Raw genomic sequence first — 21350 nt, forward strand, 5'->3', positions numbered from 1 at the left:
ATTCCTTAATATAACTGTTTCTCTAAATCCTTGTTGTCTTCAGCATCCTCAATTTTAGAATCCTTCAAGTCAATACTAGATTTACTCATCTTCCAAAGTCTGAAAAGAAAAACACATGATTAAACTATTAGTATTACATTTAAATTAAGCCTACAGATTGTCTCAATTTAACTTTTTTTATACATATGATGGCTAATCTGAGGGAATGTTTTTTGCTTTCTTTTGCATTTTTGAGGAATACTCAATAGTATAGTTAATTCATTTAAATATTATCATAATTTGAGAATTTCCTGAAATTTGTAGGAATTGAAATTTGTAACATTATTAAATTGCTAATTTCAGGACAATGCCAACTGCCAAGCTTCCGACAGTTTGCAGCATAGGTTGAGCTCCATATGTAACCTAGGAAGTTCATGTAAAAGAGAGGGGAGGGGGTTTGCCTGGTGGTGCATTGGTTTAGAGTCCGCCTGCCGATGCAGGGGACATGGGTTCGTGCCCCAGTCTGGGAAGATCCCACATGCTGCAGAGCGGCTGGGCCCATGAGCCATGGCCACTGAGCCTGCGTGTCTGGAGCCTGTGCTCCACAACGGGAAAGGCCACAACAGTGAGAGGCCCGCGTACCGCAAAAAAAAAAAAAGAGGGTAGGGACTACCCTGGTGGTGCAGTGGTTAAGAATCTGCTTTCCACTGCAGCGGACATGGGTTTGATCCCTGATCAGGGAACTAGATCCCACATGCATGCCACAACTAAGAGTTCAAATGCCACAACTAAGGAGCTGCTGGCCTCAACTAAGGAGCATGTGTGTGGCAACTAAGACCCAGCACAACCAAAATAAAGATAAATAAATAAATAATAATATTAATTTTAAAAAATAAAAGAGAGGAGAGACAACGAACTTACTTGAAAATATTCATGCGTACATGCAAACATACAGAAATGCACCAGCCAGGAAAGAATGCTGCATTTTTTCTGCAAATGTTCAGGGAATTGTTTGCAAAATGTTGGAATGAGTGGAATGACCAGAGATTGGTGGGTGGTTCTGAAACCAGGTTGTGTTTGGACAGACTCCTTCTTAGGAGTCAGAGTGGATGGAGTTTGGATGGCCTTTCCATTATACTCTGAATCTCACGGCTGAAACTATTTCTCAATATGTTTAGGCTCCCTGAGGTCAATATTTTTTATTGTGATTCTTATTTTTGATTTTGTAATTTTGGATACTTATTTCCAACAATCATGCAACATGAAGCATAGCCCCAAACAGTTTTGGTATCTGGAAAACACACCACACATGTACACACACAAATATCCCAGGATTCAAGATGTATTTTGAGAGTGTGACAAAATATTAAAATGCTATTTAATTATGATGTAACAACAACAACAAAAAAGAGATGAAGTTAAACGTAACACTCTCTTTGTGGTATTCTTCTTATCATCAATTGTGGAGCAACTTGCAATTTTTGCTAATGCTTCATCTGAATGGGGCATTTCTTTCTCAAATTTTGCACCCATTTCTACTATTTCCATGGTATAAGAGTTATTTTTCTTGGCCCATCATGCCTTTATGTGTGTTTTAAATACTTTAGTTTAAATAATAGAATAGAATGAGCATTTTCAAAATGTCTATTGCTTGCCTTTATCTTGCCGGAAAATATTTTTATGAAGATTTGAGATATGCACACAATATAAACTTTTTACGGACTGTTGCATTTTTAATTACTGTTCCATTGAGATAGAACTTCCATTTTAATTTACTACAAGGTATTTGTATCAAAAGCCTTGTCAGCCCTCTAGGGAGATATCATTTTAAAGTTATTTCTTTTCAGTATATGAGTCTCTGGAGTAGGATAAATATTACAGTATTAAGTACTTGTAGGAAGCTAAAAACAGTCTCTGTGGGATTCTTTCTTGATAAATGCAGTTAGTGAAAAAAATACCACAATGGTAAGTGTTATGCATACAAAAGACCCCTTTGTCATTTATTAGATAAATTGCTATGTCAAATGACTGGCTTCACAGTATTAATGAAAGAATTCCCTTTCTTGAACTTGAAGGAAACTTAGTTGGAGTCTTTGTCGCATACTCTTATTCTAAATAACATACTTTGGTTTGGGCTGTAGGTACTCATTTCTTACAATGTTTCATCAAGGATCTGGTGATTATATGTCCTTTGCAAGTGCCAGATTGAGTCGGAACAATAGACTGTCCTGGAGAATTTTGAGCTGAACTTTGGATAGCGATAGAAATATATTTCAATTACTGGATAGCCATTGGCATTGAAGCTTCAGAAATTCTCTAGGGAATCATGTAAATGTCTGTGGAAGTGTTCAGCTCTGCTCAGTGTGTATTTGATGGATATCTACCCACTTAAGTTACAAAGAGAATTAAAAATCTATGGTCACCAGAATTTTTTTGAGAATTCAAAATCTTTGGTCCATCCTTTGAAGGGTCTTATTGTTACACTTATGAGCTTATTTCAATTGGCTTCAAATTCATTTCACTCAAATCTTTTTCTTTTACAGTGGTCTTGATCCTTCTCAGAGTCTCTTGTTTAAAGGAAGTTTATCATGTTGCTAAAATTTGGATAAATATGGAATTCCAAGAAGTATAATAGAGTTCCTTTAGTGAATGATACATGTCTTAGAAAGCCAAAAGAAACAAGTGCATTTTCCCCCAACTAACTGAATTAAAACTCTATCTTGTACTATGGCAGAGAGACTGCCACACAGGATGATTTCCTTCTAGCATCTGTTGCTTTGTTCTCTGTGTTAAAATAACTTTGCATGTAGTGAACGTTGAATGGGCCACTCGGGAAAAACCTATAGATATTGTTTTCTTAGCAGTTTAGAAGATAATTGGTAAAATACTCATAAATGTATCCAGAAGTCCCAGTAAGACTTTCCGGGAGATCATCAATATTTTTTGTATAGAATTTATCAAAGTAGAGCTAACCATTCTAACCTATTGCCTGTGGCCTTCCTAAAATGCACTATAAAGAAGTTAAGTTGAATGGTTGTAATTAAGGTATATGACAGTGAAACCTTTTCTTCTCACAGCTTTTATATAACAAGTATTAGAAACTGAAGAGTACTTACTAATTGAGATGACCTTTTTTTTTAATGTTTTATAGTGTCCTGATTCAGCATGTAAGCAGGATTTATTAGCCTACCTTCAACGAATTGCCTTGTATTGCCATCAACTTAATATCTGCAGCAAGGTGAAAGCAGAAGTACAGAATCTGGGAGGAGAGCTCATTGTGTCAGGGGTAAGCTGGGACCTGGGCTTCACAATTCAAGTTCCCACTGTTGTACTTCCAAGGCAAGCATTCTTGGCAACAGTACTGCTAAAACCCCCAAACTACAGTGATTCATAGGGAGGCTTTTTTAAAATAATAAATGTTATCACCATTATTCCAGACCTTACAATAACTCACAAAGAACAGTTTGATTTTCCAATTACCCCATGTTTATACTAGCCTTGTAAAATCTCCATTCTTCACAAGAAAACTAATTTCATAGTCTGGAAACTCATTGCCAAGCTGTGACTATTATAATTATTTGGGGCTTTTGTATATTTACTCATTGTAAGTCTACTTCCCTCTGTTAGTCCTAGCAATTTTCATTCTCTGTTCAGGAGCAAGCCTCTCTATGTGTGGATTGTGTTCACATGTTAGAGATGATGAAAACAATAGGAATTCATTCATCAGGTTCCAATGCATACTAGGTTATCAGTAACCCTTAAAAGCCAGAAAATGTTTGAATTTAACACAGGTTGATGTGCTGTTGCCAAAAACTAACATGGTTGTCAAACACTAACAATTATATATCCTTTGTTCAATCACTTCAGCGTTTCCCTTCTCATGAAAATATAAGTATCTGGTCCATTTTAATCAAATGCAAAGAAACAAGAAGTTCAATGATAGAAGAATCATGATTTCTTGGCAAGATTTCCAATGTATGTGTTGAGGTTCTTCACCTTGGCTTCTTTTCCTCCCTCAGTCCCTTTCTTTCAACACAAGGTGCCATCTATTATAAACTATTTGCAAATTCCAAAGTGTGGCTCTGCTACCTTTAGTTCTTTTCCCAGTCAACCATGATGCTGCCATTTTAAGTGTGGCATTACCAGGAACAGAGCATTATCAATATGGTGAATGCCTTGTGAAAATCAGATTGGTCATGAAGCTCAGTTCTTCCTCAAGCCATTTTCAGAAATTCAGCAGGTTGACCATTTGATAAAAAAAAATATGTGGAAAAATCATTCTTGAACCCAAAGATTTCAGTTCCTATATTGTTTGGCTTGCAGAAAACATAGCTGGGAAAAGAGCTGATCTGGTTTGCATGGAGATGCCATTTGGAAAGCCTGTTCCATGCAGTCGCACCTAGAGCCCAGTAAATTGCTGTTTTGTGCCTCTTCCCAAAGCATAGTCACCTCTTTGCATTTCCAAAATGATCCTGCTTCAACATTCTTCAACAACCAAGAGCAATCTGTCTTGCAGTGTGTCCTTTCTGCCAAGTTGGTAATAATCAAGATTCTCTCTGCCAAGAAGTGATCAAAACATTGCATCTCCCTTGCTTCCTTTCTTATCTTCAGCCTCAATGGTATAGTTTCCCATACCATTCAGCTTTCATGTCCATCTGTATATAGCACCTGTGGAACCGAGTGCTTTTTGTTTAGCTTGCCTTGTGTGCTTTCATTTGTTACTTTCCAAATCTTATTATTTATATGGATGCACAGAGCATCTTTGTGGATCTCAGACTCCACAACCTCATCTAAGCGAGTTTTACTGGCAGAGTTACTCTCCATCATCCTCTCAGTACCCATTGTTCATCACTGCCTCCAGAGCTTCATTTCCATTGTGTTTTCCTCATTTAGATGTAGTCCAAACCATCACTGGCTTTTATCACCTGCATTGTTGGCATTTGCAGAGGTGTTTGAGATTGAGAACACCATCAAGAAGCCTGTTTCCTTCTTTGAGTCTTATTGGCAATGTTCATAAATCCTTGCATGGGAGAAGGCTTCTTTTAGAGGAATGTTATACAACTTTATAATAATTCTGAGTGAAACGCATTATAAAGGTTTGCTTATGTTGCTCAGTTATGGGTCTGCTCTTGGTCTCTTCATGATTTTTTTTCCAAGCTTGATTGTTATTTGGTGCCATACCTGCCTGTGTAGTCTGCTGTCTTTGCCACTTCTGCCTCCATCTTATTCTTCATCCTCCTTCACTGATGGCCAATGGAGAAAAAAATCAATATGTTTATTTTGCAAAATAGCCACAAATGACTGCCTTCAAAGTTCTGAAAGAGTCAAGAATGTGAGACCCCATACACACAAACTTTTCAATGATTTTGCCAAGAAAGTGCACCCATGCTTTGAGCCCCATTTATTTTGTTGTCTGGCATGACAAAGTTGCTATATTTTTTAAGGAGAAGCTCCTGTAGTATAAAATGCAATAAAAAAAGAGAAATACTTGAATCTTCCTCCCTTTTTCCCTGTGTCGTTATATACATGGGATTCAAAGCTGTGGCTTCTTCCCTGAAATACGCAAAAGCCTCCAGGAGGGTATATTTGTAAGAAGTCAAAGCTTCTACTAAAACAGCAGAGATTTGGGTAGATTGTTTCCATTTTGCTAAGGAAAATGATTTGGATTTCAAAACTGAGCACCATGTTTTTATAGTCTCATGCTGGCATGATGAACTTATGTTAAACAAAATGCACATATACCATGTCAGCATGTATATGTTTTATGTGAGTCTGTGTGTTCAAACTGAGAAAGGCTTCTTCTGTTATATTTGCATTTGGCTTGAGAGGTAGCTCAGGAAATTTCAACAGGTCAGGGGGACAGTGGATGCCAAAGCTCTTCACGAGTCATGGGAACTAGAGAAATAAAGCAAATTAAAAAAATATGCCTACATATGCTCATTCACACAACTGCTGTCTAAGAAGCACCATTAGTTTTCTGGCTGGCAATCAATTTTCTAAAGTCATTGGCTTAAACTTTTCTCAACAGCAGAAAGGTGCCATTCTTATTAAATCTCAAAGTATAAGATGCATATTTGTGAGCCAATTCAGCTCAACCTGGTTGCTAAGCAGGTAATGGGAAAGGGGATTTTTAAAAAAACCAAAAAACAAAACAACAAAAAAAAACTAAGAGAGTAATAAAAATGTTAGAGAGAATGTGGAAGAAACTAAAGCCCAGACAATTAAACAGCCTGATAGTTTATATACTGGCTTTATTTGCTTTTTAGTTTAGTGTTTGGTAGTTTAATCTCTTAAGCCGGTTTACATGCTTTTTGGAAAAAGGACCATTAAAGGAAGAAAAGAAGAAAAAGAGGAAAGGATGGAAGATAGGAAGGAAAAAGCATGAAAGAAGGAAAAAGATAAAACAAAGGAAAGAGAAACTTAACCATAGCATATTATAAATTAGTTTAGTGCAAGTAATATCCATTAAAGGTGACAGCGTTATATTCATCATGAGAGAAAGTTGAGCCACAATTTTTTCAGTATGGAGATATATATTGAATACAAATAAGTTCCAATGTCATACTATGGAAATTACCTGTATATTTGATTATTGTGTTTTAATTAGTTTTTATTCACTAGGTTTCAGAGGAGTTGATAGGTTCTTTTAAATTTAAAAATAGAGATATACACATGGAACTGGAGAAATGAAAACCATTTTATAACCTTTGATTATCTTTAGCTACCCAAAGATTTATACTTTGCACATTATTCTGAATGAGATTGGAAACACAAAAACAGGGTTTTAGAACATAGAATGCTGAATATCAAGCATTCTGATAAAATGGAAATATTCCACGTACATTATTTTTTTAAGGTTCAAATAAAACAGGAGCCCCATTATAACAACGAAGCCAGAGCACAGGAGCAATAACCCTGCTCTGGACAGGGATTTGATGTTCAGGTCAGAGATGGAGGGATGCTGATATAACTTATAGCTGACTCCCCATGAAAGTGTTACAAGTTAATAGATTTTATTGCATATAAATGCCTTTTTTCACGCAAACAAAATATAGGAACAGAGTTTAGAGGTGAGGAATGTTAGTTCCCTTCGCTCTCAGGCTGATTGAATGGAACCCTGACCTATCCCTGAGGGACTGAGTAATTTGCCCTAATGTGCACTTTTGTTCTTTGTCTTTTAATCTCTCCTTTCCAAATTTGAATTCCTCTCAATTGGGTTATGGAGAGGTTTGACAAGGTGAACAAGTATAATTTGCAACACCAGTAGGATTTGAATTGGTAAAGAGAAAATTGTAGAATAAGGGTCAATTATAGTCACTCTTATAGCCTATGTTTCATATCATTAAAAAAATGGACTAAATTAAAATTAACATGAATATTCATGATGATAAATGAAAAATATTCATAAAAATGCTGGAAACTGAGAACAGTCAAATCAATCCTACCTGACACTGGCATATGATCGAAGATACATATATGCTATATGTATATGCATACATGTATGCACACAACAAATACATGTGATTTGACACTTAAATTTCTTGTTCCCTAAATAAGCAGTAATCAATAACTGAACAAATGGTTGACAAATGTGACATATCTGATTCAATACAATACAGTTTGGGGGCAAATATGGTGTTTATTTGTACCAAGCTATATATACATATATATATATATATATGTATATATATATGTATATATATGTATGTATATATATACATATATATATTTGTACTATATATATGTACTATATATATACATATATATATATATTTGTACAATGCCATATATATAAATATATATAGATATAGATATAGATAATTGTGTTTTGTTGAGATGAGAATTACATTTTACTTGAAAATTTCTGTGTTCACTCTGTAAAAAAAAGTGTCAGTATTTTGTAATGGAATTAAACGTTCACTGAAACAAGCGTTGTACTTAGTTGTGTAGACTTGTACTTTAAACAACCCTTTCTGGGGAAAGAGTCATTTTTGTTATATCTTCTGATTCTGTCTATTGTCAATTCTCGATTATCTCCACTGATCAAAGTATAGTAGTAATGGGAAAAAATCTAAATTGCTAGTTTTCAGTTTGGGTTTGGAATCCACTTATGTGCTTCATTTAAACAAAAGGGTATGTGTTCAGATAACTCACAGCTGTTCCAAAGAATTTTATCCAGACCTTCCAGAGGGTAAGCCATTAAGTATTTGGGCTTAAAGGACTTTTTCTCATCTGGGGAGAGTAGGAGAATCCAGATCCAGGGAAGTAAAATTAAAACAAACTTCAGATTATAAATCTGAATGGAAAGGTAGTGGAGATACTCTGTACCGATAAGAAAATTAAACAGGTATTTATCATTTTCAGAATGGCAGTAGTTCTTTGCACTTAATCTGCTAGTATGATGGGTTGTTGCATAATTCAATCTTTCTCCCAACAACCTGCCTGCTAATCTGTTATGATGGTAAACTATAGCCACTTAAATTCTGATTCCCGCGTTAAGTCTTCCTCCGGTACATCCGTGTCAATGTACATTGTCATTGATTTTTGCACAACACAAATTATGCAAACCTTCAGAGAAAAATAACACTTCAGTGTTTTTGCAGTGCAAATTCATTCTCCCAGTGTTATAAAAGTGACATTTAACAAACTCAAGGTATTATTTTTGGAAGAAATTGGAAATAAAATTTTTTATAAGAAAAGGAAAAAATCTCCTTGGGTGTCAGGCATCATAGGAAGCTTTATGTCTGTAGCACCACAGTGCAAGCTGTCTCCCTGAATTCAAATAATCTTGCACAAATGAGGAAGGTATATTGCTCTGCTATAAGAAGTAACTCTTCAGTTACATACTTAAAGATACTGATTCTAAACTTATCAAGATGGTCAATTCTGTTCACTGAAAAAAAAAATCAGTTATCCACTGATGAAATTAAACCAGTTGATTATCTTACTGAATTGTTTTCTGCATAGAAAAAGACTTTATAGTCTAATGCTCTCATCCTAAAATAAGAAAACAGACTCTATTGTGGCAAAACTGGTATGTGAGCCAAGCAAGTAACTCTTTTGACCTTGACTGGAGACATGGATTAAACTAACTTGGATCTACTCAGTGGATTGATTTGATTGAATCACCTGAACTTGTGAGCTGAACAGTTTCTATTTTAGTTTGAGGGCATCATTGCTTGTAAGTGTAGAAGGGGTTAGTGGCTTTAGGAGGAGTGTCTCTGTGTCAGAAATGTCAATGCCATTACCTGTCATTGAATCAATGAACTTTCCTTCCTTTGGGTTTTAGAATTTTTTCAAGTTTCAAAAGCCTCGAATTAAAAGAAGGAAGGCAAATACTTTATTGGTTAGTAATTAATGCCTTAGATTTTAGTTAATATTCTGAGGATTATTTGGCATCAAATGAATAGTAATATTTTGTGAAAACTTGGAAATTAGACACATGGGAGGTACCTAGATGAGGGGCAATGATTGCATATATCTTTTGATATCTATGAAACACAGGCAAACCTATTTAAGATATACTGGTTTGTACCATTTTCCCGTGAGACAAGTTCTAATTTTGAGATATTGTCAATGTGTGATAATTGTCTGAGTTCATTCTAAGATGTTCTTTATTAATCTATAGTTTTAATAATGAATGTCTGTAGTAGTGTCTTAAGAACTACATCCCACCCCCCATTTTTAAGTAGTTTTGGATATGTGAGAACAACCCAGATCTAACTGTTCCCTTCAGTTGAACCAAATAATTATGAGAAACCAAAGCGTTGAGTGAATACCTTTATTTAGATACAGTATCTGTAACTCATTTCCTCTTTTTTGGTTTTCCTGTATACACTTCAATTCATCAGCTCTAGTCAAGAAATACATTATTTTGAATGGGTTACCTAAATCTATTGTTTTTTTTTTTGCTGTTGTTCCTACTCGGACATGCCTCAAGAGAAGATAAAGTATGAATAAGTTGATATAAAATATATAAATAAGTAAAAAAGAGAATATGAATGTTAAAACCATATACAAACATTATCTGGGAATTTCATTATTGATTTTGCACAAACTTCCATGACCTCATATGACTCAAAATAAAGGAAATAAAAAGACCCCCATAGCAAAACTGAGACAGGAGTAATGTTTTTCTAGGAAAAGACCAGTGTTTCCATTATCCGTTCCTAATTTCTAACGACAAAATAACAATCAGAGTTCAAAGAAATGTATTTATTGCTCGTTCTCATAAGGATATTTTAATTCATTGAATTCAATGTTTCCATTGCATTTAAACAATGTAAAAGGCATGGTGCTAAATATTGGTTTGATGACAGAATTCAAAGTTCTTTATCTCTAATAGCAAATACTTTTTGTGAAAAGGATAAATTTTTCCATCCATTGTGCTTTTGTTAGATTGTGGAGTCTATTGTTTTCATTTTTTCCCCATTTAGTTTCTCATCTTACTGTTTAGCATTCTCAGCTGGAGTAGCAGAGTGTCTGTTGAACTACCTCTGTATTCACTGGTTTTCTTTGTTTACTCTATTCTAGAAATAAAACTGTGTTTAACTTACTATTGTCTACATTCTGTCCCTACCGATTATGTCAAATGCTTTCTGCAGCTTAATTTAAATGATTTATAAAATATGTCTTTGATCACAACCCTTAGAAGAGAAATATGTTCCGTGTTATGGCCCATGTATCTTACAAATAGGAAAGACTTCTGGATAAACAATGTGAAGGATTTTTAGCTCAGATTTCTTTTACTGCTTCACAATACATTGTCTTACTCTATCTTGAATAGTCATTTTCCTTCTGGGCAATAAATATATTTTAAATATTTCATCCTAATCCTATTTTCTTGAAGGCAAACTTAATTTAGACTTTAATCTTTTCTTTCATCATCAATACTGTATCTTATTTTATTGCTTTTCTCTGAATACCTTCATCTGTACAGATGTCTTGCTGATAATGAACTTGACTGGAAGTCTGGCTAGATGTTCTGTCAAATCTCTAAAATCTGTCTCTTGATCTCTTTTATATGTTTTCCTTTGCAAATCTATTTTGCAACTGAAAGAGAGTATCCTGGAGAAGTTCCAGGATATCAGAGAAGTTCCAGGATATCAGATGCTGAGAAGTCAGCAATATCTTCTAAGGACCATGTACTCTTTTAAGCCCAAGGTTCTATATGTGAGACACTATCTTAAGACAAACTCAAACATGATCTCTTTATCTGGGAACTCCCAATTCAAATCTGTTGCTATCAAAATTAATCGTATTCTCTTACTGTAATATTTCTCTTTAATAATAACATTTTGGTCACACTGCATTCCAACTGCCTGATCATGTCTCCCATGATAAATTACTTGGTAAATACATCTGCGGATTATTCTTTTGGAGTGTACAAATTATTCCACCTGACTTCTCAATCCTTTGCACTAAGAAGTTTAATTAAAACTTTTTTGTTTCAACAAACAAAAAGTTGAAACCAACCCTACATCTCTCTGGTCCAAACAAAATTATAACCAAGACTTCAATAATAAGGTCTCTTGACTGAAATCTTGCAATCACTTCATGTCTTGCCTTGAAGGGCTAACTCATCCATTTATGTGATGTCATAGGATGTATGCATCAAATCCATAATTGTAATAAGACTTAGTTTTCATAAAAAATGTCAAGAGGCTAGATCCTAAGAAGAGTTGGAAATTATTTGATCCAGGCATTGCATTCTGTGTCAAAGAAAATTTTGTTATTTTAACTAATATCATAACTAAAGACATTATTGTAATCAATCATACTAAATTCACCTAAAAAGTCAGCACAGTTCACCACTCTGCATCCATTTGATGCAGCCTAGTTTTGCATTGGGTTCCTGAAGACATGCTCCATTTCCAGATAAACAATAGATAATTAATTAAAAATACCAATAGATTATAATCTAAGTCCAGCTTGTTTTATTTCAATATTTAAAAAGTGTTTAACTCCATTTTATTCTAATATCTTAATGCTGGCAAAAGTGCACCTCCTTTGTTTGGTAGTAACATTTTTAAAGTGCTTATTGGAAGAATGGACAGCTGCATCATTAATCTTAAATAGTGACTTTTGTATTTTGTATGAAAGGTGAGATGACACAGATAAGTTTCTAATACATAATAATCATTTTTGAAACTGATTGATAAAAGAATTGGTAAAATAATAACACTTTCCCTACAGTGAAAAATCAGGAGATGGCTAATTTCTAAAGCCAAGCAGGATTGTTATAAAACATAAAAAAGCAAGGATAAGCCAACTAGTCAATGATCTAATATGTAAAAATTGGAAGAAAATAGCTTTATAGGACCATTGATTGTGAAATATCACTCAATAAAAGCTGTTAAATATAGAATTTGAATTTAGACTTATTGAACATAAAAAGAGAATAATTCAGCAAGGAAAACATATGCACAGTATTATTGCTTCTTCTAGTAAGTACTAAAAAACCCAAATATAGGAAAATTTTCAATTTCATTCTTGCTTCTCATATGCCAATATTTTTCTTTTTTATTGTCTTTAATTCTCTAAAGACATTCTTTAAATGCCTTTAACATTTATTTTGAAGTAAAAGATGGGAGTAATGTTGCCAGATTCATAATCAGTTTGAATTTACTAGCTTCTGTGTTTCAAAATGCTCCCTAATCTACCAATTTTGTATAGTTTAAAATTGTGATTATTTCATCCACTTAGATATTTAGTGAGCTAAGAATGACAGGACTAGAGATAGAACTGTATTGGCTTAAAACGCCAGAAAAAAATCCAAATTAGGAATTTTGTTTATCTGCGTACAGAAACAGGCTCTGGGCTTTACCCATTTATGATGCTGTGAATTATAAGCTATTATTCTGAATCTTTACTGAAATATTTTCTGTGGAAAAAGGTTCACTTTTCATATATTCCACTGGGCAAATAAAGATCTGGCTTCCATGTGGATGGTTTCAGGATCTGTTTGCTCTTCCTTTTGTTTTATCATAATACTCACTTGACAACTTTGACCAGTTCAGTTTTTAAAGCTCTAAATCTACATTTGAAAAGAAAAAAAGACCTAGTGCTCTCCACATTTTTCTCCCATCTTGCCTGATTTCCAAAAAAAAAAAAAAAAAAAAAATTTGGAATCAGGCTTTAAACAAAGCTATAACGCTATGACTATAGCAGAACTGCATGTGACGAAAATATTTGGTCACTGAGCATTACTGGGTCACCTAAACTTGACCTCTAAAAGTAGCAGCGTAGTGGACCTTGTGATTGTAGCAATATTGCCATTTGATTTTTCTCCAGGTTTGAAGGTCGGATCTAATTATCCCCTTTAGGTGTATGCTATATTTGGTATACATAGAAAAACTTAGTCAAGATTGTCAGTAATATTTTATATCAAAAATAACATTTTAAGAGGTAGAAATTCCAAGGGTAGAACTAGGCATTTGTTATTGGCTTATCTTTTAAATTGTGCCTATCACACAACTCACGCTTGAGTACAAAAAGGAACAGTAAAAAATAATTGCCATTCTAGCAACAATGAGTGTGTTAATTCCTCAGTGAACCCAATGGAAGAGGTAAGTATCCCTTTAGCACCATATACTGGCTGAGTGTGCTGAGGCCGAGAGCTTGCTGAAGGTCACAAAGCAGGGCAATGGAACTTCCTATAAAGACATCTGACATTCCCCGTGTACAGTTCCAGGCATTAAAAGCTTCAGCCCTTGCTTTCTCTCTTGGTGATCTTCAATGCATTAAATAGGGGATTCATCCCCTTTGAACCCCACTACAATTGTCCCTTACAATGCCTGACAAGGCGGGATGCTGCTTCATCCTCCTTCTCCCAGATGGTCCATTTATCTGTTCAAGAGAGCCAATGAGGAATCCAAATGGCCGGACTGCTTAATATCACGGAGCCCCACCCATATCTCTTTCAGTACATAATTCCTTCATAGGCCTCTTTCTCCCAATTACCCACTCCCTCTTACACCTCCCTAATCCCTTCCCAATAGGGTACGTTTTTTTTTTTTTTTTTTTTTTTTCTCTTGCTCTCTCTCTCACTCTCTCTTTTCTGTATCTCTCGGAAATCAGACAGGAGTTCAGAGCACTTTCACTACCTTTTATGAGGTAGATTGTGATGTCATAGATGGGGGCAGGGCTAGTCAACTTTCTACCCACCTCCCAACCTGTGCTGAGGGAGCTCCGATCGGGTGTGGAAGCAGTGATTCTTCCATGGTGAGTAACTTTGCTTTCTGATCTAACCTGTCTCATTGTAAACATTAATTTTGAAAGCAGGGGGATGGGGTTTCAAGGAAGTAAAGATGTGACCAATCAAGCCCTCTTTACTTACTATTAACCAACTTTGGGGAAAGGCTCTACTTATTTATTCTTTATTTAAGTCAAGAATTCCACAACACAGATGTACTCTTCAAGTATGATCTAAACTTGAGAAGTTGAAAATGGTATTTTCATTCCTTTATTTCTCATTCTTTCTTCCCATTGGGACTGAAAGTCATTGCATATGTGGAATGAATCCATTCTGTAGTCTTTTAGTGAGCTTTCTATAAAGGAAGGCTAGTTAGGAAAGTGTATTCTTCTTCATTTGAAAGATTTCAGGATCACAGGATATCCTTTATTAACGTTTAGCCAGAGAATCAATCTGCTCTTCTAAAACTGTAGAGTAAAACTGTGAAAAAACTGATACATAAGAATTATCAACAAACTTTGTTCTGATATAAACAAATGAAAACTTTCAAATGCAAAAACTAAAGTATTTATTTTAAAAAAAGAGTCACCACTCTTGCAAGATTAAGGGTGCATCCATTTCAATGTGTCTCAACCAAATTTGCTACCTTTTTGTTGCATGTCATAACAATGATGCTGTTTTATAGGATTTCTTGGTAAAGAGCTGTGAAAAACCACTGTTCTTTGTTTCATTTGGGTTTCTATTATTACTGATTACTTCTTTTATATGCCGTAGTATTTAGAAGGAAAAGATCAACTGGAGTGAGCGTGTTCCTTCATTTTCCTTGTTCTCTCCTGGGTACCTATTAAAATGGTTAAAATGTCAACTTTTTTATTAGAGGGGAAAGAAGGTTCATGGAGATGGTTACATCTTTAAGGGATGTCGAAGCATCAGGGTGGGTGTTTTTAAAAAGGTTTGACCATCAGAATGTGAGGCCCGTTACTTTTCATGGGATGGGATTAAAAGTATCCTAGTTTGAATTATAGGTATTATGAAATGTGTTAAGTGGATATCATTCATTTTTTCAAATCCCTAGTTAACTAGGTATGTATGGATATTGGTATTGTAGAACTGGGGTACTTTAAAAGGAGGAGTCCTTTTATTTCCCAATGTTCAAATGTTTTAATGGCCTTTAGATTATGCACATGGAGCATATATTAGATTACATTATCTATTAATGTTCAGAAAGAGAAATGCTACTTGTATCTCAGTCTGTATACTCCACACAAACTTTTCTACTCAAGAGGATTGTATTAAATTGTTTATGTTTTACCTCCTTGCTAGATCTTAAGCTCAGTGAAGGGACCAAACCTCATATAGTCAATGCTGTTTAGATTTGCCCCCAAATTTAAAATTCTTGGACACCATAAGGAGGAGTCCTTTCTCATCAGTAGCTCTTCTGTTACGTGTAGAGCCTCTATCCTTCCCCCACAAGGGCTCTCCCTCTTTTCATTACCTGGGGTGGAGTGGTATCATGACTGCTGAAGTTATTTTCCCACCTAAGCTTTCTAACCTAAAGAAGCGACTGTAACGGTAGAGATTTCAGGCACAATAAGGAGAAATAGAGTCATAACTGGCCCATAGGAAGATTTAGGTGATAATCAACTGCAGTCAACTTAATATTACAATGTGGGTAACAATGCCAAAGTCTCATATGTTGGGTGATCCCTCTCCAATCTCTGGCCTACCTTCCCTTAAAAGTGCTAGACCCTGGAAACCCAGGTAGAAGTTAACCTTCAGTGCCAGAAAAATCTGATATCTAATCATAGCTCAAGTTTTTAATGTCTTTTGTCAACCCCTCATACAGCTGCCAGGTAAGAAATGCTCATATTATACAAACCCTTGGAATACAATCATCTTTAAACTTCGTGAGTTAAGAATGGTTGTGTTGTGCGCTTGTGCAAATTCAGAGAATCTATCATGGAATGCATTGTGCATGCACTTGTATACCCTCATGTGCATGTTTCATTTATAGTGATGTTCAGTGTTTTTATATCCATTTTGTATGTATTTGAATTATAATTTAAAATACATACATATATTGTGCTCCAAACAAAAGAGTGAGATAAAACAGAAGTTGCTGGTGCACTAGTCGTATTTCTGTCAGTGGCTAATTAGGTAACTCAAAGTAAATTACTTAGATCTCTTGGGTCTCAGTTTTCTCATCTCTAAAATGATGATAGATGATTTAAAGGATATATTCTAAAGTAATCCTGCTCTAAAATTCTATCATAAAATGATATATTTTTGAAGAACCGGTTTATGGCGAAAAAAGATTGTATAGTTGATGAGACCTAATTTTTGTAGATGACATACAGTTAGTTTTTCAAACTAGAAAGAAAATTTCAGTCCAAACTAGTCTTAGAATGTACTCTATATCTGATGTAGTATTATTTGGTTAATGATGTTAGTGGGTCCTGTTCTTTTAAGCTGACAATATCAAGCCCATGATGATTAGCTGTGTGTTGATTTGGAAGACTGATTTGTTTTTAACTCCATAATTTTATGTTATTCTGATTATTTGAGATAAAGAAAATATCCTCATCCACTAGGTAATAGAGGGAGCTAGGCCTCATTGGGACTCTCAAATTCAAAATTACTTATGCAGTATTGCAGGAATTCCCTTGTGCTGTTGGGAAGAGTTCAATGAGTAGGTAATTGGTGGTTACTGAGCTATGTGCTACGAAGGATAAAAGACATGTAAGCCCTGGCTCCTACTCTTGAGGAATGTGCAACCTTTTTGGGAGTCTGGACACATGTCAAGTGACAACTTAAAAGTGAAGACAGTAAGTGTCAGAGTGGTCTGGAGTAGACTGGATTGTACTGGGAAGGCTTTGTGAGAAGCTGAGACCTTCAGCTAACTTTGAACAGAATGGTTTAGATTTGTGTTGTTTGTGTGTACATAATGAGGGCAGGTCAGCAAGCCCACAGAATTGTAAATGTTGCAGAGGCTATCTTGTGTTTAGAAATGCCACATATTGAAATCAAAAGTCTTTGCTAAGAGTCCAGCCCCATACCTTCCCAGAACCCCCTACTCTTAATTATATTCTGACTTTATAATATATGAAGAGGAGGTGGCAAGTGACTGACTTGCAATGATTATTAAAATATAATCAGGCAGCTATTTTCTTAGTTACACAAGAGGTCACATGATCACTCACAGCCACGACTGAGGAAAAGAAATGTAAAAAAAAGGAAGGAATTATGGACAGAAGGAGGCTCTAGCTCTGGGACATTGTGGTTTTCTGAAAAAGGTGGAAATGGATTATCATTTGGACAATCAAAGGGATTATCACTGACAGGTTTAGAAACGTTGGATGGTCATGGAAATGCCCATAAGCTAATGAGAATCCATGTAACCAGGGTGATTTTCCAAAGCAAATGGAAGTTTCTTGCACTGAATAGGAATCATGTCAGACTCTGCTCTCAAAGAGACAATGATTATGCAAGTCTCTTTCCCTAATACACTTGGATTTGGGCATGACTTACCCACTTTGACAAAGCACACTTAGGTTTGAAAGCCTCTCTGTTGCTGGAGATTCATAGATGATTTTCAGTGTATACTTTGTATCACTTAGAGGGCACTGTTTTTGTATTTCTTGCCATCCAAGTTCCTTCCAAGTTACTACTTTGGCCTTTCTAACAGACAGAAATTCTGTGAGTAGACCTGCTTTATTACCTATCCCAGATTCTAATGACTTGGTTTACATCATTCAGTGAACGTTTTGTAATTTTCTATCATGACATAAAAAATAATTTCTAGAATATATTATCTCAGGAAATCACTTTCAAAAGTTAAATTGTCTACATGGGAATAATGAAGTAGTATGATCAAGGTCAGTTTTACAAAGCAAGGAATGTTCTCTTAGAACTAATTTTCCCCCAAAATTTGAAGTAGAACTTCCATAAATTTTTGTGGAACAATCTAGCCTATTAAAGGAAGTTAAAGATATTACAATTAGGTTTGTCCCAAGAGAACAACAACAAGGATGGCAACTCTTCTCCTCCTCCCCCGAAATGTCCCTAGGGGTAATTTTAGAAATAGAAGTTCAGTTGGATTTATAATTCAACAAATATTTATTGAGTAAATAACATGTGATATTCACTGTCTTACGGATGGACATGGAAGTAGCAATGGAAAACAGACACATAATCTGTAAATGTAATAGATTATAATAATCACTCTCACAGAAATATATACAAAGTGATATGGGCATTCCTGTAGAGAAGGGGAAGAGGAAGCTTCATAAATGGGACAATATCTTTGAGTCTTCCCAGATAAATGGATAGGAGCTTAAAGTAGAGGTGGAGAGAAATGATTATCCCAGAAGAGGTACAGAATGTCCATAATATTGAGGTGTAGGTGTATTCTATGCTGACCAGACATGAAAATGTCAGAGATGGGTGGAAAGATGGAAAAGAATCAAAGGTGAAATAAGAAAGATAGGTGGGCACTGGATATGAAAGAAAATTTTATGACCTATTCTCATTTTAGTGAGTGTCTCTCAAAATGGTCAGAGGATCATCTGCATGCCAAATGCAGAAAGAGGTGGGAGGAGACTGTTAAAGTGCAGAATCCTGGACCAGGCTGCAGACTCCTTGAATCAGGACTGTAGGGATTATGTAGGTTTTTGGAAACTGTACTTAACCCCACCTTCGACATGCCAGGTGATCCATTTTCACACCAAAGTTTCAGAATCTCTACAAGGCAACAGAATTGACTCGTGGTTTCTATGTTCTTGGAAGAAGAATCAAAAAAAAAAAAAAAAAGAATTAAAATATTAAGAATAAAAGATTTGGGAAAATAGCATAAAGGTAAGATAAGAATGTTCCTGAGAAAGTTGGTTTAAATTTCTGTTAGGTGTAAAAAAAAAACTTTCTAAGAATGGTGGGTTTTAAGTTTAAATAATTACTAAGTGATGTTATTAAATATAGCTTGAAGAAAAGACATGCAACTATATACACTTAAGGGACCATCTAGTTCTTTCATCATCATGGTCTAATGCAAGGAGTTAATCAAGTTCAGAGCTAAGTTGTTCTATAGCTCCCAACTCGTGTCAAGAGAAGGGACAGAGACAACAGTGCAGAGCAATATTTATTTCTGCTTGGTATTCTTTGGTAGAGCTATTTGACTGCTTTTTAATATTAATTAGGTGAACTCATTAAAAAAATTATATATGTATATATTCCCATCGTGATGAGAAAAATCAAGCTTTCAAGCCAATGTAGGGTCTATGGTCTATGTTGAAAAATATTAATACCATAACTATATATTTCAATAAACAATCTTTTAGAAGTGCTCATTTTTTTTATATATATTTTTTTCTTTATGGACAACAGTCATTATCCTACAACCACCAGTCTGTGTAGAGAGTTATACAAATGTTCAAAGAAGAGGGAGCCACTAGAGAGGTATTTTACATTTGACTAAGACATGAGAATGAACCCTGCTCTGGAAGAAGGTGGCCCTCTTATCACAGCAAGGAGAGTCAGTTCTGGATTTAACCCTCTAATTCCTTTGCATACAGTTCTCTTCCAGATTGCCAGAATCTTCTCTATTTTTTAATTTGAGAATATCATTGTTTATAAGTTGAGAAATGATAGGGAATCTTGTTTTTTCTTCATATACATCTCTCTGCAGGTAATAGCAATAACTGCTTTGGTAGAGCTGGTGATACTGTCACATTTTAGAAGCAGTTAGTTGGTAGGATGCCAGTGCCTGCCATTAATTGAGCAAATTAGTTTCAGCATGTTGATTTAAAAGAAAAAATGACTTTTTAAATTCTTACAGAATTTTTTAAACCAATCACATGTAGCTTTGTCATTGGGCCTTTATTATACCAACCCAGCCAAACATAACGTTGGGTAGTCCTTAGAAATCTGCCACACAAAATTATTTACCTTAAGGCCTAGCATTTTACCTGAGTAAAAACCAAGTCAGAGAACAGTGACAGCCACATGGTTTTGATGTCAGAGATCTGAAAAAATAAGTTACAGAATATCATGTTCTCCCAAGGATGATGAGAATCCACTGGAGTGACCAGACCATGTGACTGACAGGTCTTGGTGCTCCGGACTAGTGTCAGGCCTAAGCCTCTGAGATGGGAGAGCCAAGTTCAGGACACTGGACCACAGAAACCTCCCAGGCCCACATAATATCAATTGGTAAGAGCTCTCCCAGAGAGCTCCATCACAACGCTAAGACCCAGGTGAACCCAAGGGCCAGCAAGCTCCAGTGCTGGATGCCCCATGCCAAACAATTAGCAAGACAGGAACACAACCCCACCCATTAGCAGAGAGGCTGACTCAAATCATAATAAGTTCACAGACACCCCAAAACACACCACCAGATGCAGTCCTGTCCACCAGAAATACAAGATCCAGCCCCAACCACCAGAACACAGGCACCAGTCCCCTCCACCAGGAAGTCTACACAAGCCACTGAACCAACCTCACCCACTGGGGGTAGACACCAAAAACAACAGAAACTACGAATGCACAGCAGATGTAGGAGCAAGGTAAAAACCCACCAGACCAAAAAAAAATGAAGAGGAAATAGTCAGTCTACCTGAAAAAGAATTCAGAGTAATAATAGTAAAAGGGTTCCAAAATCTTGGAAATAGAATGGAGAAAATACAAGAAATGTTTAACAAGGACTTAAAAGAATTAAAGAGCAAACAAAAAATGATTAACAATACAATAAATGAATTTAAAAATTCTCTAGAAGGAATCAATAGCAGAATTATGGAGACAGAAGAACGGATATGTGACCTGGAAGATAAAATAGTGGAAATAACTACTGCAGAGCAGAATAAAAAAAAAAAAAGAAAAGAATGAAAAGAATTAAGTCAGTCTCAGAGACCTCTGGGACAACATTAAACACACCAGCATTTGAATTATGGGGGTCCCAGAAGAAGAAGAGAAAAAGAAAGGGTCTGAGAAAATATTTGGAGAGATTATAGTTGAAAACTTCCCTGACATGGGAAAGGAAATACTCAATCAAGTGCAGCAAGAGCAGAGAGTCCCATACAGGATAAATCCAAAGAGAAACATGACAAGACACATATTAACCACACTATCAAAAATTAAATACAAAGAAAAAGTATTAAACATAGCAAAGGAAAAGCAACAAATAACA

At 35.4% G+C, this 21350-nt stretch overlaps 1 protein-coding gene across 4 annotated transcripts in view; it reads left to right on the plus strand.

Moving 5' to 3' along the window:
- CTNNA2 (catenin alpha 2) overlaps positions 1-21350 on the plus strand; it is a gene marked incomplete at both ends in the record, with an annotated part of 1036807 nt that overhangs the window by 990411 nt on the left and 25046 nt on the right. For 2 of the 4 annotated variants that reach the window (XM_082672516.1, XM_082672518.1), the window contains one exon: positions 3131-3265. The exons of 1 other annotated variant lie outside the window; for it this stretch is intronic. In XM_082672516.1, coding sequence (XP_082528642.1) covers positions 3131-3265 — 135 coding nt within the window. Of the gene's footprint in view, positions 1-3130; positions 3266-14058; positions 14203-21350 lie in introns of all 4 variants that reach the window. One more of the 4 variants, XM_082672515.1, reaches the window with a different exon arrangement.

This window comes from Grampus griseus (assembly GCF_964374135.1).
Source record: "Grampus griseus genome assembly, chromosome: 15".
Lineage (NCBI taxonomy): Eukaryota > Metazoa > Chordata > Mammalia > Artiodactyla > Delphinidae > Grampus > Grampus griseus.